Here is a 20,874-nt window from a genome sequence, read left to right on the forward strand (position 1 = left end):
TCGGCTGGAATGAGGATGCCATGTGTGTCCAGGAATGTGATGAGAAGGGCGGTGTTGAAGGGACCAAGGTTGGCATGGGGATGGAGGACGCCTTGCTGGCTAAAGGCTGCGCACATGGTGATATTCCCTCCACGCTGTCCAGGAACATTCACAATGGCACGGTGGCCAATAATGTTCCGTCCCCTTCTTTTGGCTTGGTTGAAGCCACCCTCATCAATGTAAATATAAACATGCTGAATTGCAGCGGCATCCAGCTCCAAAACTCTCTAAAACAGACAACAAGACAATATTTGACAGACCTACTGGAGAGCAGTCAATATGGTGAGGCACAATACACTAGATTACAGTACTGTAATGTACAGTGCTGATATGATAGTAAATTCACAGTAGAGTACATACTTGCACATGTTCATAGCGCTGTTCTTTAACCCTCTGAGTTTCTCTCAAATGGCGACCTGTAAACATGTTTCATCTGGATTCGGTTGCACTGTAATACACAGTCCAATGTAGACACGGCCACCTGGTGAATGTTATTGAATATTGTGTTGTCTGCAATTATGTGGTTCTGGATTTCTCGTAGTCTAATGGTGTGGTTTGCCACCACCATGTTCACAATAGCGGTCTCATGTTCTGGTGTGAACAGCCGGTGTCTTCCACCATGGCCTGGCCTTCTCTCAGTTCTGCAGAAGATCCCCAAATATGATATGATTGGTTTCAGGAAGCTAAAATAATCTATTTTCTTTCAATATGAAATGGCATTACTGTAACATTGGCCAACAATCACTGAGTAACATAGGCCTACTCATGTCGGACTGCAGTATACTACAGTATACATACATAAGGAGCATAGTGTAGATGGAAGGTAACTTACCGGTTGTCATTTCTGAATGTAGGGATGATAGATGCAACCGTGTAGCGGCTCAGGTTGGGCTGAACTCTCTACCCAGCCTCCCTCATACTCAATCCATGGTTGAGCACATGGTCAACCAATGTGGCCCTTTTCTCATCTGAGACAATTGTCCTTCCTCATCTTCCTCCTCTTACTCTCACTCCTTCACCTCTAGCTCTTGCTTCACCATTGACTTCCATTTTCCTCCAAAACAGGAGAGCTCATCTGTTTTATAGTGCAAAAGCACTGATTTCTAAGTGAGCATTTCAGCAACTAGTGTTGACACCTGTGAGCAGTGGGTGTTGCCAATTGGTGTATAGCGCTTGGCATTGTGATTGGCGTTGCTTTCAAAAGGAACGAAAGATAGTTAAATTCTGAATGTTGTGCCTAATATAGAGAACTGTGTGTAGTGTTTTGCAAAAAGTGTGATATTGTCACGTTCGTCGTATACATAATGAGCGGACCAAGGCGCAGCGTGAGTAGAGTTCCACATATTTATTAAAGTGAACCTTAAAAATAAAATAAAAAGAATAAACGAACGTGCAGTGTAGCACACATAGCACTAAACCAAAACAAAACAATATCCCACAAACGCAGGTGGGAAAAGGACCACACTAAGTATGATCCCCAATTAGAGGCAACGATCATCAGCTGCCTCCAATTGGGAACCATACTCACACCAACATAGAAATTCAAGACTAGAACACCCCCTAGTCACGCTCTGACCTATTGCACCATAGAGAACCCCAAGGGCTCTCTATGGTCAGGGCGTGACAGATATTGAATTGAAAACTGAATGTAAAGCAGGAATTGTGCTTCCAATTTTGCAGACTTGGTTTCGGTGATTGCATTTGAAGTTTCAATTTTAGTGTGTAAGCAATTAGGGAAAACTGTAAGAAATTAGAATTTGTGTTACTTTTGGTACTTCTGTCAAATGGGTATGATGGATTAAGCCTGTCTATCAGCGCAGACAACCCCTTATTATAGTGGATTTGGCCTGCTCCACTTAGTCATTGCTAGCCTGCACTGGGAGTCTGAGCTGCATCATGTTAGCTCCCCACTCATGCTGCACAGAAGTTAACACAGTCTTTTCTTGCTAGCTGACAGCTAAAGCTAACATCAATTCACTACCCTAGTACTTTGTTTGTGATACAATAGCACAAAATATGCTGATTTCAAAGCTGATTGACACCAAAAACTTTATTCATTCACTTATTCAGTCTCTTTCTCACATCTCTCCTAAAGATGATCTTATTACCTTCTTCTTCTATAAATTTGTATTGGCAGATCGCAACCAATTGAAAGGTGCATACACTGCCACCTACAGTACTGGAATGTGAATTCATTACACATTGTGACACAAAAAGGGAAGGGAAAAGGACAAGGAAAAGGGAAGGAAATTGCCCTACCAACTAACCCTACACCCATTAAAACATCCCCATTATTCCACTGCCATGGCTATGAACTCTAAGAAAATAACCTTACTGTAGCACATGCTATTCCTATCTCTCTCTATTGACCTTGGCCTAGTCACAGGGAGCCTCTTAGGATCCCTCGCAATGGACCCATCTTCCTCTACTACTCTCTTCACTGCCTTAGAATACAACACTTTATGTACAACTCTGATCCTGGCAACCTCAACCTTCCTTTCTTAGCTCCTTTGCTTTAGCTTCTCTCTGACGCCGCCCGATGTCATCAACACATACAAGCTCAGATCTCAATCTTGTTTTATGCTCATTTTAACCAAGCATGGATAAAGGTCCTTTGATTACTCAGACCCCTAGTGTTGGAATTCCCTCCCAGTCAACCTAAAACTGCTGGACCTGGTGTCCCTGGAGGAGTTCAAAGGAATTGAGACAATTGAGACAAAGGAATTGAGACATGTTCATGCCACATGTCCGAACATACTAATACAAATGCCTGGCCGTGTGGTGCCAGGACAACAACCTCTCCCTCAACGTGATCAAGACTAAGGAGATTGTGGACTACAGGAAAAGGAGGACCGAGCACGCCCCCATTCTCATCGACGGGGCTGTAGTGGAGCAGGTTGAGAGCTTCAAGTTCCTTGGTGTCCACATCACCAACAAACTAACATGGTCCAAGCACACCAAGACAGTTGTGAAGAGGGCACGACAAAACCCCTCAGGAGACTGAAAAGATGTGGCATGGGTCCTCAGATCCTCAAAAGGTTCTAAAGCTGCACCATTAAGAGCATCCTGACTGGTTGCATCCTGACTGGTTGCAACTGCTCAGCTGCCGACCGCAAGGCACTACAGAGGGTAGTGTGTACAGCCCAGTACATCACTGGGGCCAAGCTTCCTGCCATCCAGGACCTCTATACCAGGCGGTGTAAGAGGAAGGCCCTAAAAATTGTCAAAGACTCCAGCCACCCTAGTCAGACTGCTCTCCTGCTACCGCACAGCAAGCAGTCAAGTCTAGGTCTTAACAGCTTCTACCCCCAAGCCATAAGACTACTGAACATCTAATCAAATGGCTACCCTGACTACTTGCATTGCCATACCAACCCCTCCTCTTTTATGCTGCTGCTACTCTGTTATTATCTATGCATAGTCACTTTAATAACTCTACTCACATGTATGTATTACCTCAATTACCTTGACTAACCGGTCCCCCCGCACATTGACTCTGTACCGGTGCCCCCTGTGTATAGCCTCGCTATTGTTCTTTTACTGCTGCTCTAACTATGTTACTTTATTTCATTCTTTTTTTTTAGGTATTTTTCTAAAAAGTGCATTGTTGTTTATGTCAGAGGTGAGAAGGGAGTCAGGCGCAGGACACAGAACTGAGTAAAATAACGAACTTTACTCTGGAAAATAATCAGGAAAAAATACATTCACGCAGGGATTCCAAACCCTAACACAGATGACTAACACAAACCAGGAACAATCACGCACAAAACATAATGGGAACCTGAGGGTTAAATAGGGAAATAATAATAACTTAATGGTGTGTACACTCAAGGCATAACAAATGGAAAACAGAAACATGCATCGGTGGAAGCTAGAAAGCCGGTGACGACGAGCGCCGAACGCCGCCCGAACAAGGAGAGGCACCAACTTCGGCAGAAGTCATGACAGTACCCCCCCCCTCCCCCACCACCTCTACTATGAACGCTAAGGAGGGATCAGGATGAGCCAACATAGGAGCCCAGGTAAACAGAGCCTTCAGGTGACAAAAAGCCCTGTCCGACCCAGCTGACCACTGCAGTCGCACCAGTCCCCCCTTCAGCAAAGAGGTAATGGGAGCCGCTACCTGACCAAAGCCCCGGATAAACTTCCAGTAGTTGGCAAACCCTAAGAACCGCTGCACCTCCTTTACCGTCGTTGGAGTTGGCCAATTACTCACGGCTGAAATGCGGTCATTTTCCATCTCCACCCCTGACTCGGACAGGCGGTACCCTAGGAAGGAAACGGACTGTTGGAAGAACAGACATTTCTCAGCCTTAACATACAGGTCATGCTCCAACAGTTGACCAAGTACCTTGCGCACCAGAGACACATGCTCGGTGCGTGTAGAGGAGTATATTAGAATGTCATATACGTATATACACCACTACACCCTGCCGGTGCAGGTCCCTGAAAATATCGTCTACAAAGGATTGTAAAGACCAATGGAGCATTCATCAATCCGTACGGCATGACGAGGTACTCATAGTGCCCAGAGGTGGTACTAAATGCCGTCTTCCACTCATCCCCCTCCCGGATACGCACCAGGTTGTAAGCACTTCTGAGATCCAATTTGGTGAAGAAGCGCGCCCCATGCAATGACTCGGTCACACTGGCTATGAGATGCAGAGGGTAACTATACTTCACCGTGATCTGAATTAAACCTCTATAGTCAATGCATGGGCGTAAACCTCCATCCTTCTTCACTTAAAAGAAACTCGAGGAGGCAGGTGAAGTGGAAGGCCAAATGTATACCTGTCCCAGAGAGTCGGTGACATATGTTTCCATAGCCGCCGTCTCCTCCTGTGACAGAGGATACACGTGACTCCTGGGAAGTGCTGCGTCTACCAGGAGATTTATCGCACAATCACCCCCATCGATGGGATGGTAGTTGAGTCGCCTTTTTTTACAGAAGGCGAGAGCCAAATCGGCATATTCGGGGGGGGATGTGCATGGTGGAGACCTGGTTTGGACTCTCCACCGTAGCTGCCCCTATGGAAACACCTATACACCTCCCTGAACACTGACGTGACCATCCCTTGAGAGCCTTCTGTTGCCACGAAATAGTAGGGTCATGATAAGCCAACCAGGGAAGCCCCAACACCACAGGAAACGCAGGAGAATCGATCAGGAAGACTAATTCTCTCCTTATGACCCTCCTGCGTTATTACACATAATGGAGATGTGACCTCCCTAATCAGGCCTGACCCTAAAGGACGAATGTCTAAGGAATGTACAGTGAAGAGAACATCAACAGGGACAATAGGGATCCCTAAACTAAGAGCAAACGAACGGTCAATAAAATTCCCAGCTGCGCCTGAATCTACTAGTGCCTTATGCTGGGAATGCGTGGAAAACACACATATACACATGTGCGCAACAGGAAGCTCTGGGTGAGTTGGGTGCATACTCACCTGGGATGATCCACCAGTGCCCTGCCTGCTGCCTCGACTTCCTGGGGGACCTCTCCAGCACCGACCAGCAGTGTGTCCTCTGCGGTCCCAGGTAGTGCAAGAAACAGCCCCCCCACCGGTCACCCCTAGAGCAGCACCTCCGAGCTCCATAGGTGTAGGATCGGAGGTACTGGGAGATGGAATGGTCGGACCCCGATCCAGACGTCCACAGGTGGCCAACAGGTTATCCAGCCGGATGGATAAATCCACCAGCTGGTTGAGGATAAGGGTAGTGTCCCTGCAAGCCAGCTCCCGACGAACGTCCTCACGTAGACTACAATGGTAATGGTCGATCAGGTCCCTCTCATTCCATCCCGCTCTGGCAGCCAGGGTCCTGAAGTCCATTGTGAATTCCTGTGCGCTCCTCATCCCCTGTCTGAGATGGAACAAGCGTTCCCCCTCCACTCTCCCCTCAGGTGGATGATCGAAGATCACCTGAAAGCGACGGGTGAAATCCTCATAGCGGACCGAAGCTGCGTCTATACCTCCCCATTCAGAGTTGGCCCACTCAAGCGCTTTCCCCGACAGACAGGAGATGAGGGCGGACACACTCTCGTATCCGGAGGGAGTCGGGTGGACGGTCGCCAGGTAGAGCTCCAACTGGAACAGGAACCCCTGGCACCCGGCAGTTGTCCCATCATATGCGCTCACCGGCGAGAGCTGGTGACGACGAGCGCCGAACGCCGCCTGAACAAGGAGAGGCACCAACTTTGGCGGAAGTCGTGACAGTTTAAGAGCTTGTAAGTAAGTATTTCACTGTAAGGTGTTGTACCTTAAATAAATGTGAAATAAAACTAAAGAAAAAAAATTGTGTGTGACAAATACAATTTGATTTGATCTAGTTGTTAACCGATGTCACTAGTTTGCATTGCCTTATGTAAGGAAGCATGTTGTTTTACTTCACACACCACATACATGCCTGCACGCACACACACTCATCCACTGTTTATTTGCTGTTGTATTTGTGCTGTTGCCAGTGTCTTCTGTCTGTGTTGTCCGTTTGGTCTTAAGTTGCTTTTTTTATCCCCTGTCCCCACAGGAGGCCTTTTGCCTCTTGCCAGGCCGTCATTGTAAATAAGAATTTGTTCTTAATTGACTATGCTGGTTAAATAAAGGTTCAATTAAAATAAATCCATCATCCAGTCACGCAGGAGGAGCTTCTTACAGACAAATCCCTGCCCCAAGTGCATTCGGTCTTCCTCCTCGTCCTTTAGTTCAGTAAACATCTCACAGTGGCTACAGTGGAGATTCAATGGTTAGCCATTGGTAGCCATCTGGCTAAAAACATGGTAGGCTAGCCACAGCTTGCAGAGCTATCTAAAAGTTAGAAAGTCCAGTAAAGCTCCAGTAATAGCGACTTCCACAGAAGGGAAAATGTAAACAAGGCAGAATAGATTTTAACCAATGGTAAAAGTTGTGAAGTAGCAGTGAATAGAGACGTTAGTGGCAACTGCAAGCTCTAGCTACAACACTACAGCACTGTAGATGAGTGTGTCGTGTGTAATATACAAAAATATACAAATAAATACACCAGGTACAAAAATAAATTAAAAGGAAAGTAGACTCTAGCCTGAAAAATTTACTCTCAATAAAAAAGTATATCTGTGACAATCAATTTTTTTTAAACAAACAACACAACAACAGTGTGCCCAGTCAGGGCACAGTAGGATTATCTCAAGTCTGATCATTAGTTTCATTAAAACTGATTTAGCTAATGAAGCATAGCTGAAGAGTTTTCCTGCTATCAGACTCTGCATATAAAAGATAGGGCTATCTTTGCTGTTCAGTTACCGGTCCACAAAATACACCGTATGTTGAGGTTGTACTGTTTGCCTGCCTAAGCATGACATACTAACTAGATCAAATTTAAAATGACATTTGACCTGACTTGCGTGAGCTGGGATGCCCGATATAACATTGGTAAAGTGCCTTATATAAGAGCCACAGAGGAGTTCCCTCCTCAGATTCTCCAGATAGTGTATAGCCAGGCAGGGCAGTGTACTGGAGCTACAGATGGTCAGAGAGTGCCTTACCCTCAGGTAAACATTCACAGATGACAGAAGGTCTGAAAGTGCTCACGAGGTCTGCTGGGCCTGCATGACATGATTCCTTCCTATGGACAACTCTGTTCTCTCTGACTCCCTGCACTACACTACACTGCACACCTTACTGGAGCCTATTGGAGCTGAACTAGGCAGAGGAGGGGGATGCTGTTCTGGGCCGTTGCCTGTCTGTCCTGAGGGAGTGGAGCAGAGCAAAGAGGTGCCTCAGCCTCCGGCCTATTTTAGCCTTATCTCTGCCTTTAGACACAGAGCCAGGCCCTAAGAGCACAACACACATCCAGTCATCTAGCCAAGCCATCCTCTTATAGAAATCCCGTAATGGAGCCTTTGATAGAGCTATAATCAAATACGCATCAGTGGTGCCCAACCAGGAGTACTGGAGATTTTCCCCCACAGTTATAAGAGTAATGTAGCTATGACGACAACCACCACATGTTAAGGGGTAGATCGCTTCTTTACCTCTACACAGTGTAGTTAGTCATTGCATACCTTAAAGAGCTATTTATAACTTGTCAGAAATGTCCAGATCAAGTAGCCCATGTTAAAACTGCAAAATGTTCTTTGCACCCCATGACAAAATGTGTAGAATGGCAGGAAATAAGCTTTAAACCTGCAAGATTCTCTCCACAAACAAGAGGAGTGTGAACAGTTTGTCATGAACAGTGCTTGTGCCCATCGAAATAGACGTGGCACGTGCGCGCTGTGGTGGGGGAGGGGGGGGGGGGGGGCTGTTCCCCAATAATGGAAGGGGGGCCTGAGTGAAAATCTTAACAGTCTATAAGGTCTAAAAAGGCACAGTACCAGTCTGGCTGTATTTTTACTTCTGATACTGAGATGCGCTGTCTGTTATGGATCATCATTCTCCCAAATGAAGTTGTCCTATAATAATGTGGCCACATATGCTCCCAGCAGGCCCAGTTATTCAGGAAAGTTTAACATGAGCTCTGCCTCCTCTCCGATCCGAGTGGCTATTCCTTCCGAGTGGCTATTCCTATTCCTAGAACGCTTCATTATAGCCTAAATATTTGTCATTTAACTTTTCAAATGTATTACCTTTTATGTGTGGCATAAACACAACCATTCACAATGTTTTACCTGCACACGTTCATCTAAAATATCAGCATCAAAACTGTGCACCAACCACGCCATTTGATGAATGGGAAGAGACATCTGTTACAAAACATCAACAAGTTTAATGACATTCGGAGATTGTCAAGCCAAGTCTTCCTTTTCAAGGCACACTTAACCAGCATTGCTACCACAGCATTCTACCACAGCTGGTAGAGAGAATGCCAAGAGTGTGCAAAGCTGTCATCAAGGCAAAGGGTGGCTACTTTGAAGAATCTCAAAAATGAAATATATTTTGATTTGTTTAACACCTTTTTAGTTACTACATGATTCCATATATGTTATTTCATAGATTTGATGTCTTCACTATTATTCTACAATGTAGAAAATAGTAAAAATAAAGAAACACCCTTGAATGAGTAGGTGTTCTAAAACTTCTGACCGGTAGTGTATATTTGATTGTGGTGTTTCAAACGCAAACCATGATGTTGAAGCCCCCAAAGTCGGAACGCTTTGCTTATTGGTTATATTTTTATTTTATTTTTTTATTTCACCTTTATTTAACCAGGTAGGATAGTTGAGAACACCTTTATTTAACCAGGTAGGCTAGTTGAGAACAAGTTCTCATTTGCAACTGCGACCTGGCCAAGATAAAGCATAGCAGTGTGAACAGACAACACAGAGTTACACATGGAGTAAACAATAAACAAGTCAATAACACAGTAGAAAAAAAAGAGAGTCTATATACATTGTGTGCAAAAGGCATGAGGAGGTAGGCGAATAATTAAAATTTTGCAGATTAACACTGGAGTGATAAATGATCAGATGGTCATGTACAGGTAGAGATATTGGTGTGCAAAAGAGCAGAAAAGTACATAAATAAAAACAGTATGGGGATGAGGTAGGTAGAAATGGGTGGGCTATTTACCGATAGACTATGTACACCGATAGACTATGACATCGCCGAAGTCGAGGATCGGTAGGATAGTCAGTTTTACTAGGGTAAGTTTGGCGGCGTGAGTGAAGGAGGCTTTGTTGCGGAATAGAAAGCCGACTCTAGATTTGATTTTCGATTGGATATGTTTGATATGAGTCTGGAAGGAGAGTTTACAGTCTAGCCAGACACGCTGCACCTGTGTGGTGCACTGGCACAGAAACCTGTTGGTGGAGAAATTGTTGCATATATTTTATATAATTGTAAATATAACATAAAAATGTTGAAAATCTGATTTCCCCCTAGCTGATCATTGTCTGCAGCTGGTTCTGATCATAGTGTAATGAAACAGGCAGGGAGAGTGAGCTCATCCGTGGTGATCGGCCAACCATCAACGTACCGGCCTGCATGGCTTTGAACGTGCCACAAAAGCATGCTGAAGTTGCAAAATCGATATCCACGTTTATATGTTATTTGTGGTCGTAAACATTATTTTGAGTTATAGGTCATTCAATAAGGGGGAGGGTGTGCACATTTTTTACAGTACGGGGGTCATTAAGCAGAAATCATTAAACTAACAGAAACCGACAGCACTGTGCATGTTCTTCACAGCAGCACCAGAATCTGGCCCAGTCATATCCGCAGCAGCAGTCCAGTCCAACAGAGTATTCCCCCTCCGCCTCAGATACAAACACGTCCGACAAAAGGCCAGATGTCTCATTTGTCTGATTAACCCAGGTCCCTTTGGCCAGACATCTAGTGAAATCTGCGCTATTCATGTCTTTAACATTAGTGGTTTTTTACTACTGCTTGACACACCGACTCTCTCCCCTGTTGGAGTTGAAGGGAGTAATTGGAGAAATCGCTCGGCTGTCACACGTGACACGTAAATATTATTCTAATTACAGCATGTCCAGTCCGCTAGCTGTCAAATTACCAGCGCCGGGAGCCGAGCCGCACCTCTCTCTCCCGTCTTTCCCACACCTCCACACAGAAAGGTACGCGAGACACAAAGAGAGAGGAGAGGGGTGGAGCCAGGCAGGATGTGTGTGCAGACAAGGTGGTTGAGCATTTTAAATGATCAAGTGTTCAGACAGACCCAGACAGATCAGACAGATTCTACAAGGCTGTTTTCCCCTCATATTTAAGGTAAATCACTATATGCCTTAGTGTCTGAGCTTTGTTTTTGGTTTGTTTCCTCTTACATAGGTACATCAGCACTGTAGTGTGCTGGCAGTAGCAGTCAGTATGCAAGGCTATGTCATCCCTAGCAGGATCCACAAGTAGCTGTGTGTGTTTCACATCTCCCAGTGACACCTCAGCTCTGGAGACCCAGGGGCACGAGCCACCTGACGTGTGGGAGAGCTATTTCAGGCGTTTGAGAGCATCAGTCAGACAGAGAGACAGACACTGTGGTGTGGAGCAGAGTGGCGCGGCATAACACACCCTGCTCTCATTAGTACAAACCTCTGGAGTAAGCTGAGAAATAGTTGCTGTGCTGTGACGATCAGCCCAGCCTGTCTTACAGCCTGTATCAGACACAGCACAGCACGGTATAGCCACCCAATCAATATCAGACAGGAAGGAAGAGCTGCTTGTGTGAAAAGCACAAAAATGTATGTATTATTACTATCATCATCGTCATTTTAGTAGTATAAGTAGTAGTAGTAGTGGTGGTAGTAGTAGCGGTAGTAGTAGTAGTGGTAGTGGTAGTACTAGTAGTGGTGGTAGTAGTAGTAGTGGTAGTGGTAGTGGTAGTATTAGTAGTGGTGGTAGTGGTAGTACTAGTAGTAGTAGTGGTAGTACTAGTAGTAGTAGTAGTAGTGGTAGTGGTAGTGGTAGTAGTGGTGGTAGTAGTAGTAGTAGTAGTAGTAGTAGTGGTAGTGGTAGTGGTAGTACTAGTAGTAGTAGTGGCAGTACTAGTAGTAGTAGTAGTAGTGGTAGTGGTAATGGTAGTACTAGTAATGGTAGTAGTAGTACTAGTAGTAGTGGTGGTAGTAGTAGTGGTAGTGGTGGTAGTAGTAGTGGTAGTGGTAGTAGTAGTAATGGTAGTGGTAGTACTACTAGTAGTAGTAGTAGTGGTAGTGGTAGTACTAGTAGTGGTAGTGGTAGTAGTAGTACTAGTAATAGTGGTGGTAGTAGTAGTGGTAGTGGTGGTAGTAGTAGTGGTAGTGGTAGTAGTAGTAGTGGTAGTGGTAGTGGTAATGGTAGTAGTGGTAGTACTAGTAGTAGTAGTGGTAGTGGTAGTACTAGTAGTAGTGGTGGTAGTAGTAGTGGTACTGGTGGTAGTAGTAGTGGTAGTACTAGTAGTAGTGGTAGTACTAGTAGTGGTAGTAGTGGTAGTGGTAGTACTAGTAGTGGTAGGGGTAGTAGTGGTAGTGGTAGTAGTAGTAGTACTAGTGGTAGTGGTAGTAGTAGTAGTGGTAGTGGTAGTACTAGTAGTAGTGGTAGTAGTGGTAGTGGTAGTAGTGGTAGTGGTAGTAGTATTACTAGTAGTAGTGGTAGTGGTAGTACTAGTAGTTGTAGTAGTTGTAGTGGTAGTGGTAGTAGTAGTAGTAGTAGTAGTAGTAGTAGTGGTGGTAGTAGTAGTGGTAGTAGTAGTACTAGTAGTAGTAGTAGTGGTAGTGGTAGTAGTAGTAGTAGTACTAGTAAGTAGTAGTAGTGGTAGTACTAGTAGTGGTAGTAGTAGTAGTAGTAGTAGTAGTAGTGGTAGTGGTAGTAGTAGTAGTAGTAGTGGTAGTAGTAATAGTGTTAGTGGTAGTGCTAGTAGTGGTAGTGGTAGTAGTAGTGGTAGTGGTAGTACTAGTAGTAGTAGTGGTAGTGGTAGTACTAGTAGTAGTAGTAGTAGTAGTAGTGGTAGTGGTAGTAGTAGTAGTGGTAGTGGTAGTACTAGTAGTAGTAGTAGTAGTAGTAGTAGTAGTAGTAGTAGTAGTGGTGGTAGTGGTAGTACTAGTAGTGGTAGTGGTAGAACTAGTAGTATTAGTAGTAGTGGTAGTGGTAGAACTAGTAGTATTAGTAGTAGTGGTAGTACTAGTAGTATTAGTAGTAGTGGTAGTGGTAGAACTAGTAGTATTAGTAGTAGTGGTAGTACTAGTAGTAGTAGTAGTAGTGGTAGTGGCAGTACTAGTAGTGGTAGTGGTAGTAGTGGTGGTAGTGGTAGTACTAGTAGTGGTAGTGGTAGTGGTAGTACTAGTATTATTAGTAGTAGTGGTAGTGGTAGTACTAGTAGTAGTAGTGGTAGTGGTAGTAGTAGCAGTGGTAGTGGTAGTACTAGTAGTAGTAGTAGTAGTGGTTGTAATAGTAGTGGTAGTACTAGTAGTGGTAGTACTAGTAGTGGTCGTGGGAGTGGTAGTAGTAGTGGTAGTGGTAGTGGTAGTAGTAGTAGTAGTAGTGGTAGTAGTAGTACTAGTAGTAGTGGTAGTGGTAGTACTAGTTGCAGTGGTAGTGGTAGTAGTGGTAGTGGTAGTAGTAGTGGTAGTGGTAGTACTAGTAGTAGTAGTAGTACTAGTACTAGTGGTAGTGGTAGTAGTGGTAGTGATAGTAGTAGTACTAGTAGTGGTGGTAGTAGTAGTACTAGTAGTGGTAGTGGTAGAAGTAGTAGAGGTAGTAGTAGAGGTACTATTAGTGTTGTTGTTATTTGTTGTTGTTTCTGCTGCTGTTGTTTTGTTTTTGGAGTGAACCAGATGCAGTCAGGGGGCACGTAGCACAAAGCGAGAAGAAATTATAGGTTGAAGGCTGGAGGCCAAAGGTGGGGTACTTGAGAGATGAGGCACTCTGGGGAGAGGTAGAATACAAGCTTGGAGAGGCAAAGTAAGGGTCTGGAGGATAGCTAGGAGAAAATAGGAGAGGGCTGAGACTGGAGGGAAGGTAGATAGCAGAAAATAGGGGAGGCTTAAAGCTAAAGAGGAGTTACCATAGAGGCCTGGAGTGTTATTGAAGGGGAGGCAGAGGTTGTGATTGTTGCAGCCCAGAGTCTACAGGGCTTGTTATGAATGTAGGCTTGGTTTCGACAGCACAGAAAACAGACAGTCTAAGTGTCGAGCTCAACCATTCCTGTTGCCATTATCCTGTCTTCCTGCTGAACTCATAAAAACAGCTTCCAAGGTTTGCTGTTGACAGGTAATCAATCTGAGCGATGCCCATGTGTAGGTCAGTGTCAAGGAGCAATACGATCAGGCTGTTTCAGCATCTCCTCTAATCCCCTCCACCTTCAAAAGTCGGGGTTGTTACTCCTGTTTTGAGAGACAGCAATCTTCCCCTTATAACCCATAGTAACCCTTGGCACTCCACTCCTCATCCTCCTAGGATTACTGACTTGAACTGTGGTCAGGGCAGAAGCATTGAAGCTTATCCACAGATACAAAGACGGAGCTGTCCCGTCTGCATTCTATTTCACTTAGCATTCCACCCACTGTTCCACAGCTCCACTCACATGTCCACCCTCATCAGGCCTGCCTGTAATCAGTGGGGCCGGTGACAGGAAAACACAGAGTGCGTAAAAACAGCGGGGCTTACTTAAAGGAGAGGCCAAAGTAAACAGTGACAGGGCCAATTCCATTTACCTATCTCACAGCAAATAGAATTCAGCAGGTAGATCACCACTGGTTAATGAAGATAGAGGAGGAGAGGAGGAGGAGAGGGAGGAGAGGAGAGGGAAGAGAGGAGGTGGAGGAGTAGAGGGAGGAAAGGGAGGAGAGGGAAGAGAGGATGAGAGGAGGATAAGGAGGAGAGCAGGAAAGGGAGGAGAAGAGAGCAGAGCATCTCAAGTATGGAAGAGAGGAGAGAGGTAGGTTCCAGTGGCTCAGAGATAATGTGTAGTCTGAACACAGACACCACATGGAAACACTGAGGGCAATATCCCCCTCTTTCATCTGTTTCTCTCTCTTCCATCTAGCTTTTCTCTCTTCTTTCACCTTCCACTCTTCAGTCCTCCTCTCCATCTGTTGCCTCCACTACAGACACAGGCAAGAGAGCAGCCAGCCGTTTTCCCCGCAGACTTGCCTCCCTACCCTCTCCTAATATCTGGCAGCAAACCAGCCAACTTTGAAAACATTACGTGCAAAAAGTGCTCCACTTTCTGAACTTTTATAACAACCTCCAGCAGCCTGTCTGAGCTGTCATCGATAGGGGAGGGGAGGGGCTCTGTGGCGTGTGCTGCTGTGGCGTGCGTGCTCTGCTGATAGGTCAAGAGCTTCTCAAGCATTCTAATAAGATATGTGCCAATTAAAGCCTTCTGGTGCTGCGGCTTCAGCACAGATAATTAATTTAACCCGTGGATCGCTGCTGACAGGTAGCATTTGTTTACATGTCTCTGCTTTCACGAGCTGCCAACCAACCATGCCTCTGACGACTCTGCATGATATTAACACAACCGCCCCCTCCCATCCGACTACATACAGCATAACAATGTTACGCGCTGTATCCATGGAAATCACCTATATGAAGGGACTGCCTGCATTTCCTTACCTTGAGCTTGTTATAAACTAATAAGCAGCAGTGTGGTGATGCCTTGGCTAGAACAGTGGTAATGCCCCAGAGCGTGAAAGTCAACTACTCTGAAAACAATATACAGAAGATGTTCATGTGGAGGCAGCAGGCATCTCCAACTCTATTTTAAATAGCTTTCTTTCAGCTTCCGCTGCTTTCAGTTCTATTCCACTGAATATTGATGTGGTTCATTATGCTTAGCTTATACTCTTACAGCTGAGACATATGAGTCAAGCCATGTGTTATTTATGCTTCTTGGGCTGCTGATTAATGCAGTCTGGTTGTATACAGTACAGTACATGCTGGCCTGCCCTCAGACTTCTACTAATAAGACTGGAGCCTACGACCCCTGCGATCCTGTCCAATCTCTGACCTTCAGTTAGGATCAAAGGTTGAATAAAAGCCAATACATTTGCAGCGCCATGCAGCTCATTAACAGTTGAAGTCGGAAGTTTACATACACTTATGTTGGAGTCATTAAAACTTGTCTTTTAACCACTCCACAAATGTCTTGTTAATTGTCAAACTATAGTTTTAGCAAGTCGGTTAGAACATCTACTTTGTGCATGACACAAGTAATTTTTCCAACAATTGTTTACAGACAGATTATTTCACTTATAATTCACTGTATCACAATTCCAGTGGGTCAGAAGTTTACATACACTAAGTTGACTGTGCCTTTAAACAGCTTGGAAAATTCCAGAAAATTATGTCATGGCTTTAGAAGCTTCTGATAGGCTAATTGACATCATTTGAGTCATTTGGAGGTGTACCTGTGGATGTATTTCAAGGCCTACCTTCAAACTCAGTGCCTCTTTGCTTGACATCATGGGAAAATCAAAAGAATTCAGCCAAGACGAGTCCTATATCGACATAACCTGAGAGGTCACTCAGCAAGGAAGAAGCCACTGCTCCAAAACCGCCATAAAAAAAAGCCAGACTACGGTTTGCACATGAGGTCAAAGATCGTACTTTTTGGAGAAATGTCCTCTGGTCTGATGAAACAAAAATAGAACTGTTTGGCCGTAATGACCATCATTATGTTTGGAGGAAAAAGGAGGAGGCTTACAAGCTGAAGAACACCATCCCAACCGTGAGGCACGGTGGTGGCAGCATCATGTTGTGGGGGTGCTTTGCTGCAGGAGGGACTGGTGCACTTCACAAAATAGATGCGCCACGTTAATCTTGTATTGCTAATTACTTCAGTAAATGTGAAGCCCCAAGTTCCTTGTATTCGGAGACTTCCTTATTATACTGCTGAAGTCATAAGAGCTAACACACTACAGGCTCAGTGAGATGAATGACTGATGAAAAGCTAGTGGCTGCTCTTTACCCACCGTGGGCACAGATCCGGAGGGGGCATGGACACTAAGTCTCTCTGTCTTCCTCCATCTCCTGAGTTTCCTCTGGTTAAGAAAAGGGCATTTAAAAAGTTCCTCCCTGTGTCCATGGCAGTGGTCCTTCATTTAACAAGCTCATTATTTCACCTTGTTTTTGTCCCTCGTGTTCCTCTCTACCTCGTGCTCCTCTCTGCCTCATGCTCCTCTCTACCTCGTGCTCCTCTCTACCTCGTGCTCCTCTCTACCTCGTGCTCCTCTCTACCTCGTGCTCCTCTCTACCTCGTGCTTCTCTCTACCTTGTGCTCCTCTCTGCCGCGGCTGCGTTTGCATGAGGTGAGCGGCTGTGGTGGCAGCGATCGGGGGAAGGAAGGAAGCGTTTGATGTGTGTCGGTATCGGAGGAGAGCCTTAGAGAGACAGAGGTCTTTCAGAGGGAAAGGCGGTAATGGATCCCACTAATGATATGGCCTTTGCTTTCATGACTCTCACAATAACACCGACCTGGTTCTACATTGATTAAGATTATGATCACCATGGTGACGCTGAGGTCACGCGTCTTGCCGTTTCCTGCTCCACTTTCATTTTTAACTGCACTGTTTCTATTCTACTGAGCCATTTACTTTATGTTCCTATTTTTATATTTGATGATTTCCTATTGTTGTTGCATTTTCGAGAAGCAACCTGCAAGTAAGCATTTCGTTGGACGATGTATGCCATGAGTATCCCGTACATACGACTAATAAAACTTGAGACTTGAAACATGGATATTCAGAGCCCGTGTTGAAAGGATAGCCTTGGGAAGCTGAAGGTTGGGGGTGTGTGAATGTAGACTGTTCTCTGAAGGCAATGCATCTGAGGACATCACATAACAACGCATTAATATCCATTATCCACCTTCAATCTGCTCTCAATGTCAGCTACTGTAATGGAAGATATAAAGATCTGAGAAAATTGTTATTGAATGAAAGGAAGTATATTAAAGCTATGGTATCCATCACAATGAACATGTTAAGTCAATGGGGACTTGCATGCTCATTTGATTCACCTGGGTTTTGTGCTATTGCTGCAATTTGTGACACAGAAATAAAAGACAAATGAACACACTGTTTACTTGCATCACTTCGGCAGAGTTTGTGAATTCCTAAATTGTAGAAGCGAATTTGCTGAACCTCATCAGGAAGCAAATTTGAACAATTGATCATTGTTTCACAGCCTGGAGAAAATCAATAGAATAGTTTGTTTGAGGGTGAAATTGCAATCACACAGCAACATATATTAGTTTCAACCAAATTCATGGTATAGATAAGTGTTGTTTACGAAACAAAACACACAGCTTTTTACTCTAAGGCATGATGATGCTATTCAGGGCATTACCTAGACTGGATTGGTAGCCAGATAAACTAGGGGAAAGAGAGAGAAAAGGCAAAGATTCATTTCCTTTTTCAGTGAAAGACTGAGATTTTTCTAGCTATCTATTGCACATGCAATTACCTATCCACAAAGTCAATTCCATCTAAATTCAAGCATTGAAGACATGTACTCAACTGTATTCAATTCAGCAGACAGAAAGTTAACTTGCATTGAACCCAACGAGGCTCACATTGGAATTACTGATTGTATTCATTTGAGGAGAATCCAGCACGGGGTAAAGCTGGCTATAATCCAGCACATTAAAGCCACATAATTAAATAGAACACTATTATACTGTTTCTCTATGAGTAAAGCAATGGTTGTGACAGTGAGCAACATCAGCCTGGTCCCAGATCAATTTGTGGAGTCTTGCCAACCCCATACAACGTGACAATTGCTATACAGTAGAAGTTGGCCAGACCATACAAAGAAATCTGGTACCAGGCTAGTGAGCAGAGCAGTGTGAGTGACAACACAGTGCTCCTGACAAGAACAGCACTTAGCAGGAAGCAGTTATTAGACCTCAGGAGATTTCAATTACTGGCCTGATGGGGTTCCTGATCAATGGTGAAGCATGAGATAGTCCAAGAAAGATGCTACAGTGTGTGTGTGTGTGTGTGTGTGTGTGTGTGTGTGTGTGTGTGTGTGTGTGTGTGTGTGTGTGTGTGTGTGTGTGTGTGTGTGTGTGTGTGTGTGTGTGTGTGTGTGTGTGTGTGTGCGTGCGTGCGTGCGTGCGTGCGTGCGTGCGTGCGTGCGTGCGTGCGTGCGTGCGTGCGTGCGTGCGTGCGTGCGTGCGTGTGTGTGTGTTTGCGTGCGTGAGCCGTTGGAGCCTAGCAGTACTGTGTGTAGTGGACATTTTATCTTGGTAATAGTGTGGTGTGTCCTGTTAGATATGCATGTGTTTTATATTCAACGATGTCAACTGACATACAAGATGCACTGAGCCATTATTAGGGTTAGGAGATCAAATAAGGCTCCGACAGCTGAACAAGATTAGAAAATGTCAAACTGTGTGCCGTTACCTCCCTAAACCTGCTACAGAGGAATAAACAGAATCCCAGACACTACAACAACCAAACCCCAAGCCCTTCTGCAGTGCATACTAATCTAAAACAACATTGTATCTGGCTGTATGGTTGTATGGTTTTCTCCCAGCCCCTCTGAGACGTATCTAAGTGTTAGAGGAGACGGGGGCCTTGCAGATCTCACCAGTTAAGGGGGGTGGTGGGCCGTGACCCACATCTGGGGCCCCCTCACTCTGCAGGTTCCTATTACTTCCCTCTGTAGATTGGAAGTGACAGGCCACTCAGGCAAAAGTGTCTGAGCCCCTCTCCCATCAGCAGCTGCACAGCCATCCGCCGAGCTGTCAGCCTGATTACACATCAACGAGAGAGGGGGACGGGGGACCCCGAGAAAGGAGATGTCCAGCTGGAGAACACACACTAAACACAACGCCTGTCTGTCCTGTCCCACTGGTTGACTGGCTCAGTCACATCTGCCAATTTGTCCCTCAGCTCAGACATTCCTCTCTGTGTTGCAGAACCAATCTATCTTTTCTAGCTACCCTGCTAAGAAATCAACCTTGCAAATAGTTTACAGACTCCTTACTCACCCCACAACTAGGACCATCAAGACAACTCATTTACCAACGTTTCATGGTGCTGCAGATTCATTACTTAAATAGATCTAGATAGCTACCTGTCTCTGTCTCCCCCCTGTGTAAAGCAGCTGGTGTGGAGGAGAGGAGAGGAGAGGAGAGGAGAGGAGAGGAGAGGAGAGGAGAGGAGAGGAGAGGAGAGGAGAGGAGAGGAGAGGAGACAGTGAGTCAGCAGGCCTTCTACCTGATATTACAGGAGAAGGAATTCACTCCATTACCTGGGACTGATGCATCAAAGGACTTCCTCTCCTCCTCAACAAGCAATAACTAAACATGTTGTCTCGTTTACTTAAGTGCTCACTCTCTCTCTCCCTCTCTCTCTCTCTCTCATCTTCCCAGGTGTGAAGCTAAGAGGAACAGCTCGGCAGTCCAGAGAGGTACGTTGTTTTCTACTCCTCCTCCTTTCAAACAGAGAGAGAGAGAGTGTATGTGTTTTTTTTAATCTAATATGGTGTTGAGTGGCAGTGCAGTTTCTGTGTGTGTGTCTGATAACATCAGTGTAGATAGGCTGACCTGAGGCCTCCCCCAGTGTGCCAGGGGTGGGCCAGCTCTCTGCAGCCCATGGAGAGTAAAGTAGTCTTGGTTTTTGCAAGCTGGAATGGCTCATAGGAGCAGGAGCCTGTTTCTGTCGTGTGCAACCCCTGGACAGGATTCTAGTCTATTGCAGGGCCTTACCCCCAGTCTATCTCCTTAATGCTGAGGGCCAAACAGACTGAGGATAATTTTTACAGTCTTTGGTATGACTCGGCCGGGGATCGAACTCCCAAACTTCCAGTCTCAGGACGGACACTCTAACCACAAGGCTACTGAGTTGGTCCAGCCCAGGGAGAGCCAGGGGATAAAGGCTCTGTGGAGGTCTTGGTGTGAGGCTGCAGGAGCGAGAGAGAAAGCAAGAGAGGGGGCACAGCCAGGGCTCTGACTACTAGATACTGTAATACCAGCCTGGAGATGAGGGGGTTGTGTCAGTGTGTAGGAGAGAGAGAGAAAGAGAGAGGGGGCACAGCCAGGGCTCAGACTACCACCTCCTGTAATACCAGCCAGGAGACGAGGGGGTTCAGTGTGAGACTAGCTGGCTTTGAGGCTGCAGGAGAAAGAGCACAGCCATGGCTGGTTGCTATGTCAGGCACACTCCTTCTGGTTCCTCTCTTTCCTCCCGCTGACCTCAGTTTGCTCTGGTCTCCTGCTCTCAATAGAGATGAGACTTCCATTAGTGTGAGTCCTGCATGTGGGTGTCTGATGTGAGCTGGCTACACTGTGGCTGATCCTGCTCTGCTTCCCAACATGAAACGGTCAGGGAACCATTCCTACTACTCCTTCCTCCTTCGGAGGTTTCCCAGGGGATATAGGTGGGAGTACTGGGCATCTGATCCAATGAATGTCAGATAGGAG

The 20,874-nt window shown here is 45.4% G+C and overlaps 1 protein-coding gene across 1 annotated transcript in view; it reads left to right on the forward strand.

Annotated features, from left to right (window-relative positions):
- Positions 1–20,874, forward strand: part of LOC110526582 (carbohydrate sulfotransferase 8) — a 233,133-nt gene that overhangs the window by 208,228 nt on the left and 4,031 nt on the right. The window contains exon 3 of the mRNA XM_021607672.2: positions 19,825–19,862. Coding sequence (XP_021463347.1) covers positions 19,825–19,862 — 38 coding nt within the window. The remainder of the gene's footprint in view (positions 1–19,824; positions 19,863–20,874) is intronic.

The sequence above is a fragment of the Oncorhynchus mykiss genome, chromosome 6, assembly GCF_013265735.2.
Source record: "Oncorhynchus mykiss isolate Arlee chromosome 6, USDA_OmykA_1.1, whole genome shotgun sequence".
NCBI classification, from domain to species: Eukaryota; Metazoa; Chordata; class Actinopteri; order Salmoniformes; family Salmonidae; genus Oncorhynchus; species Oncorhynchus mykiss.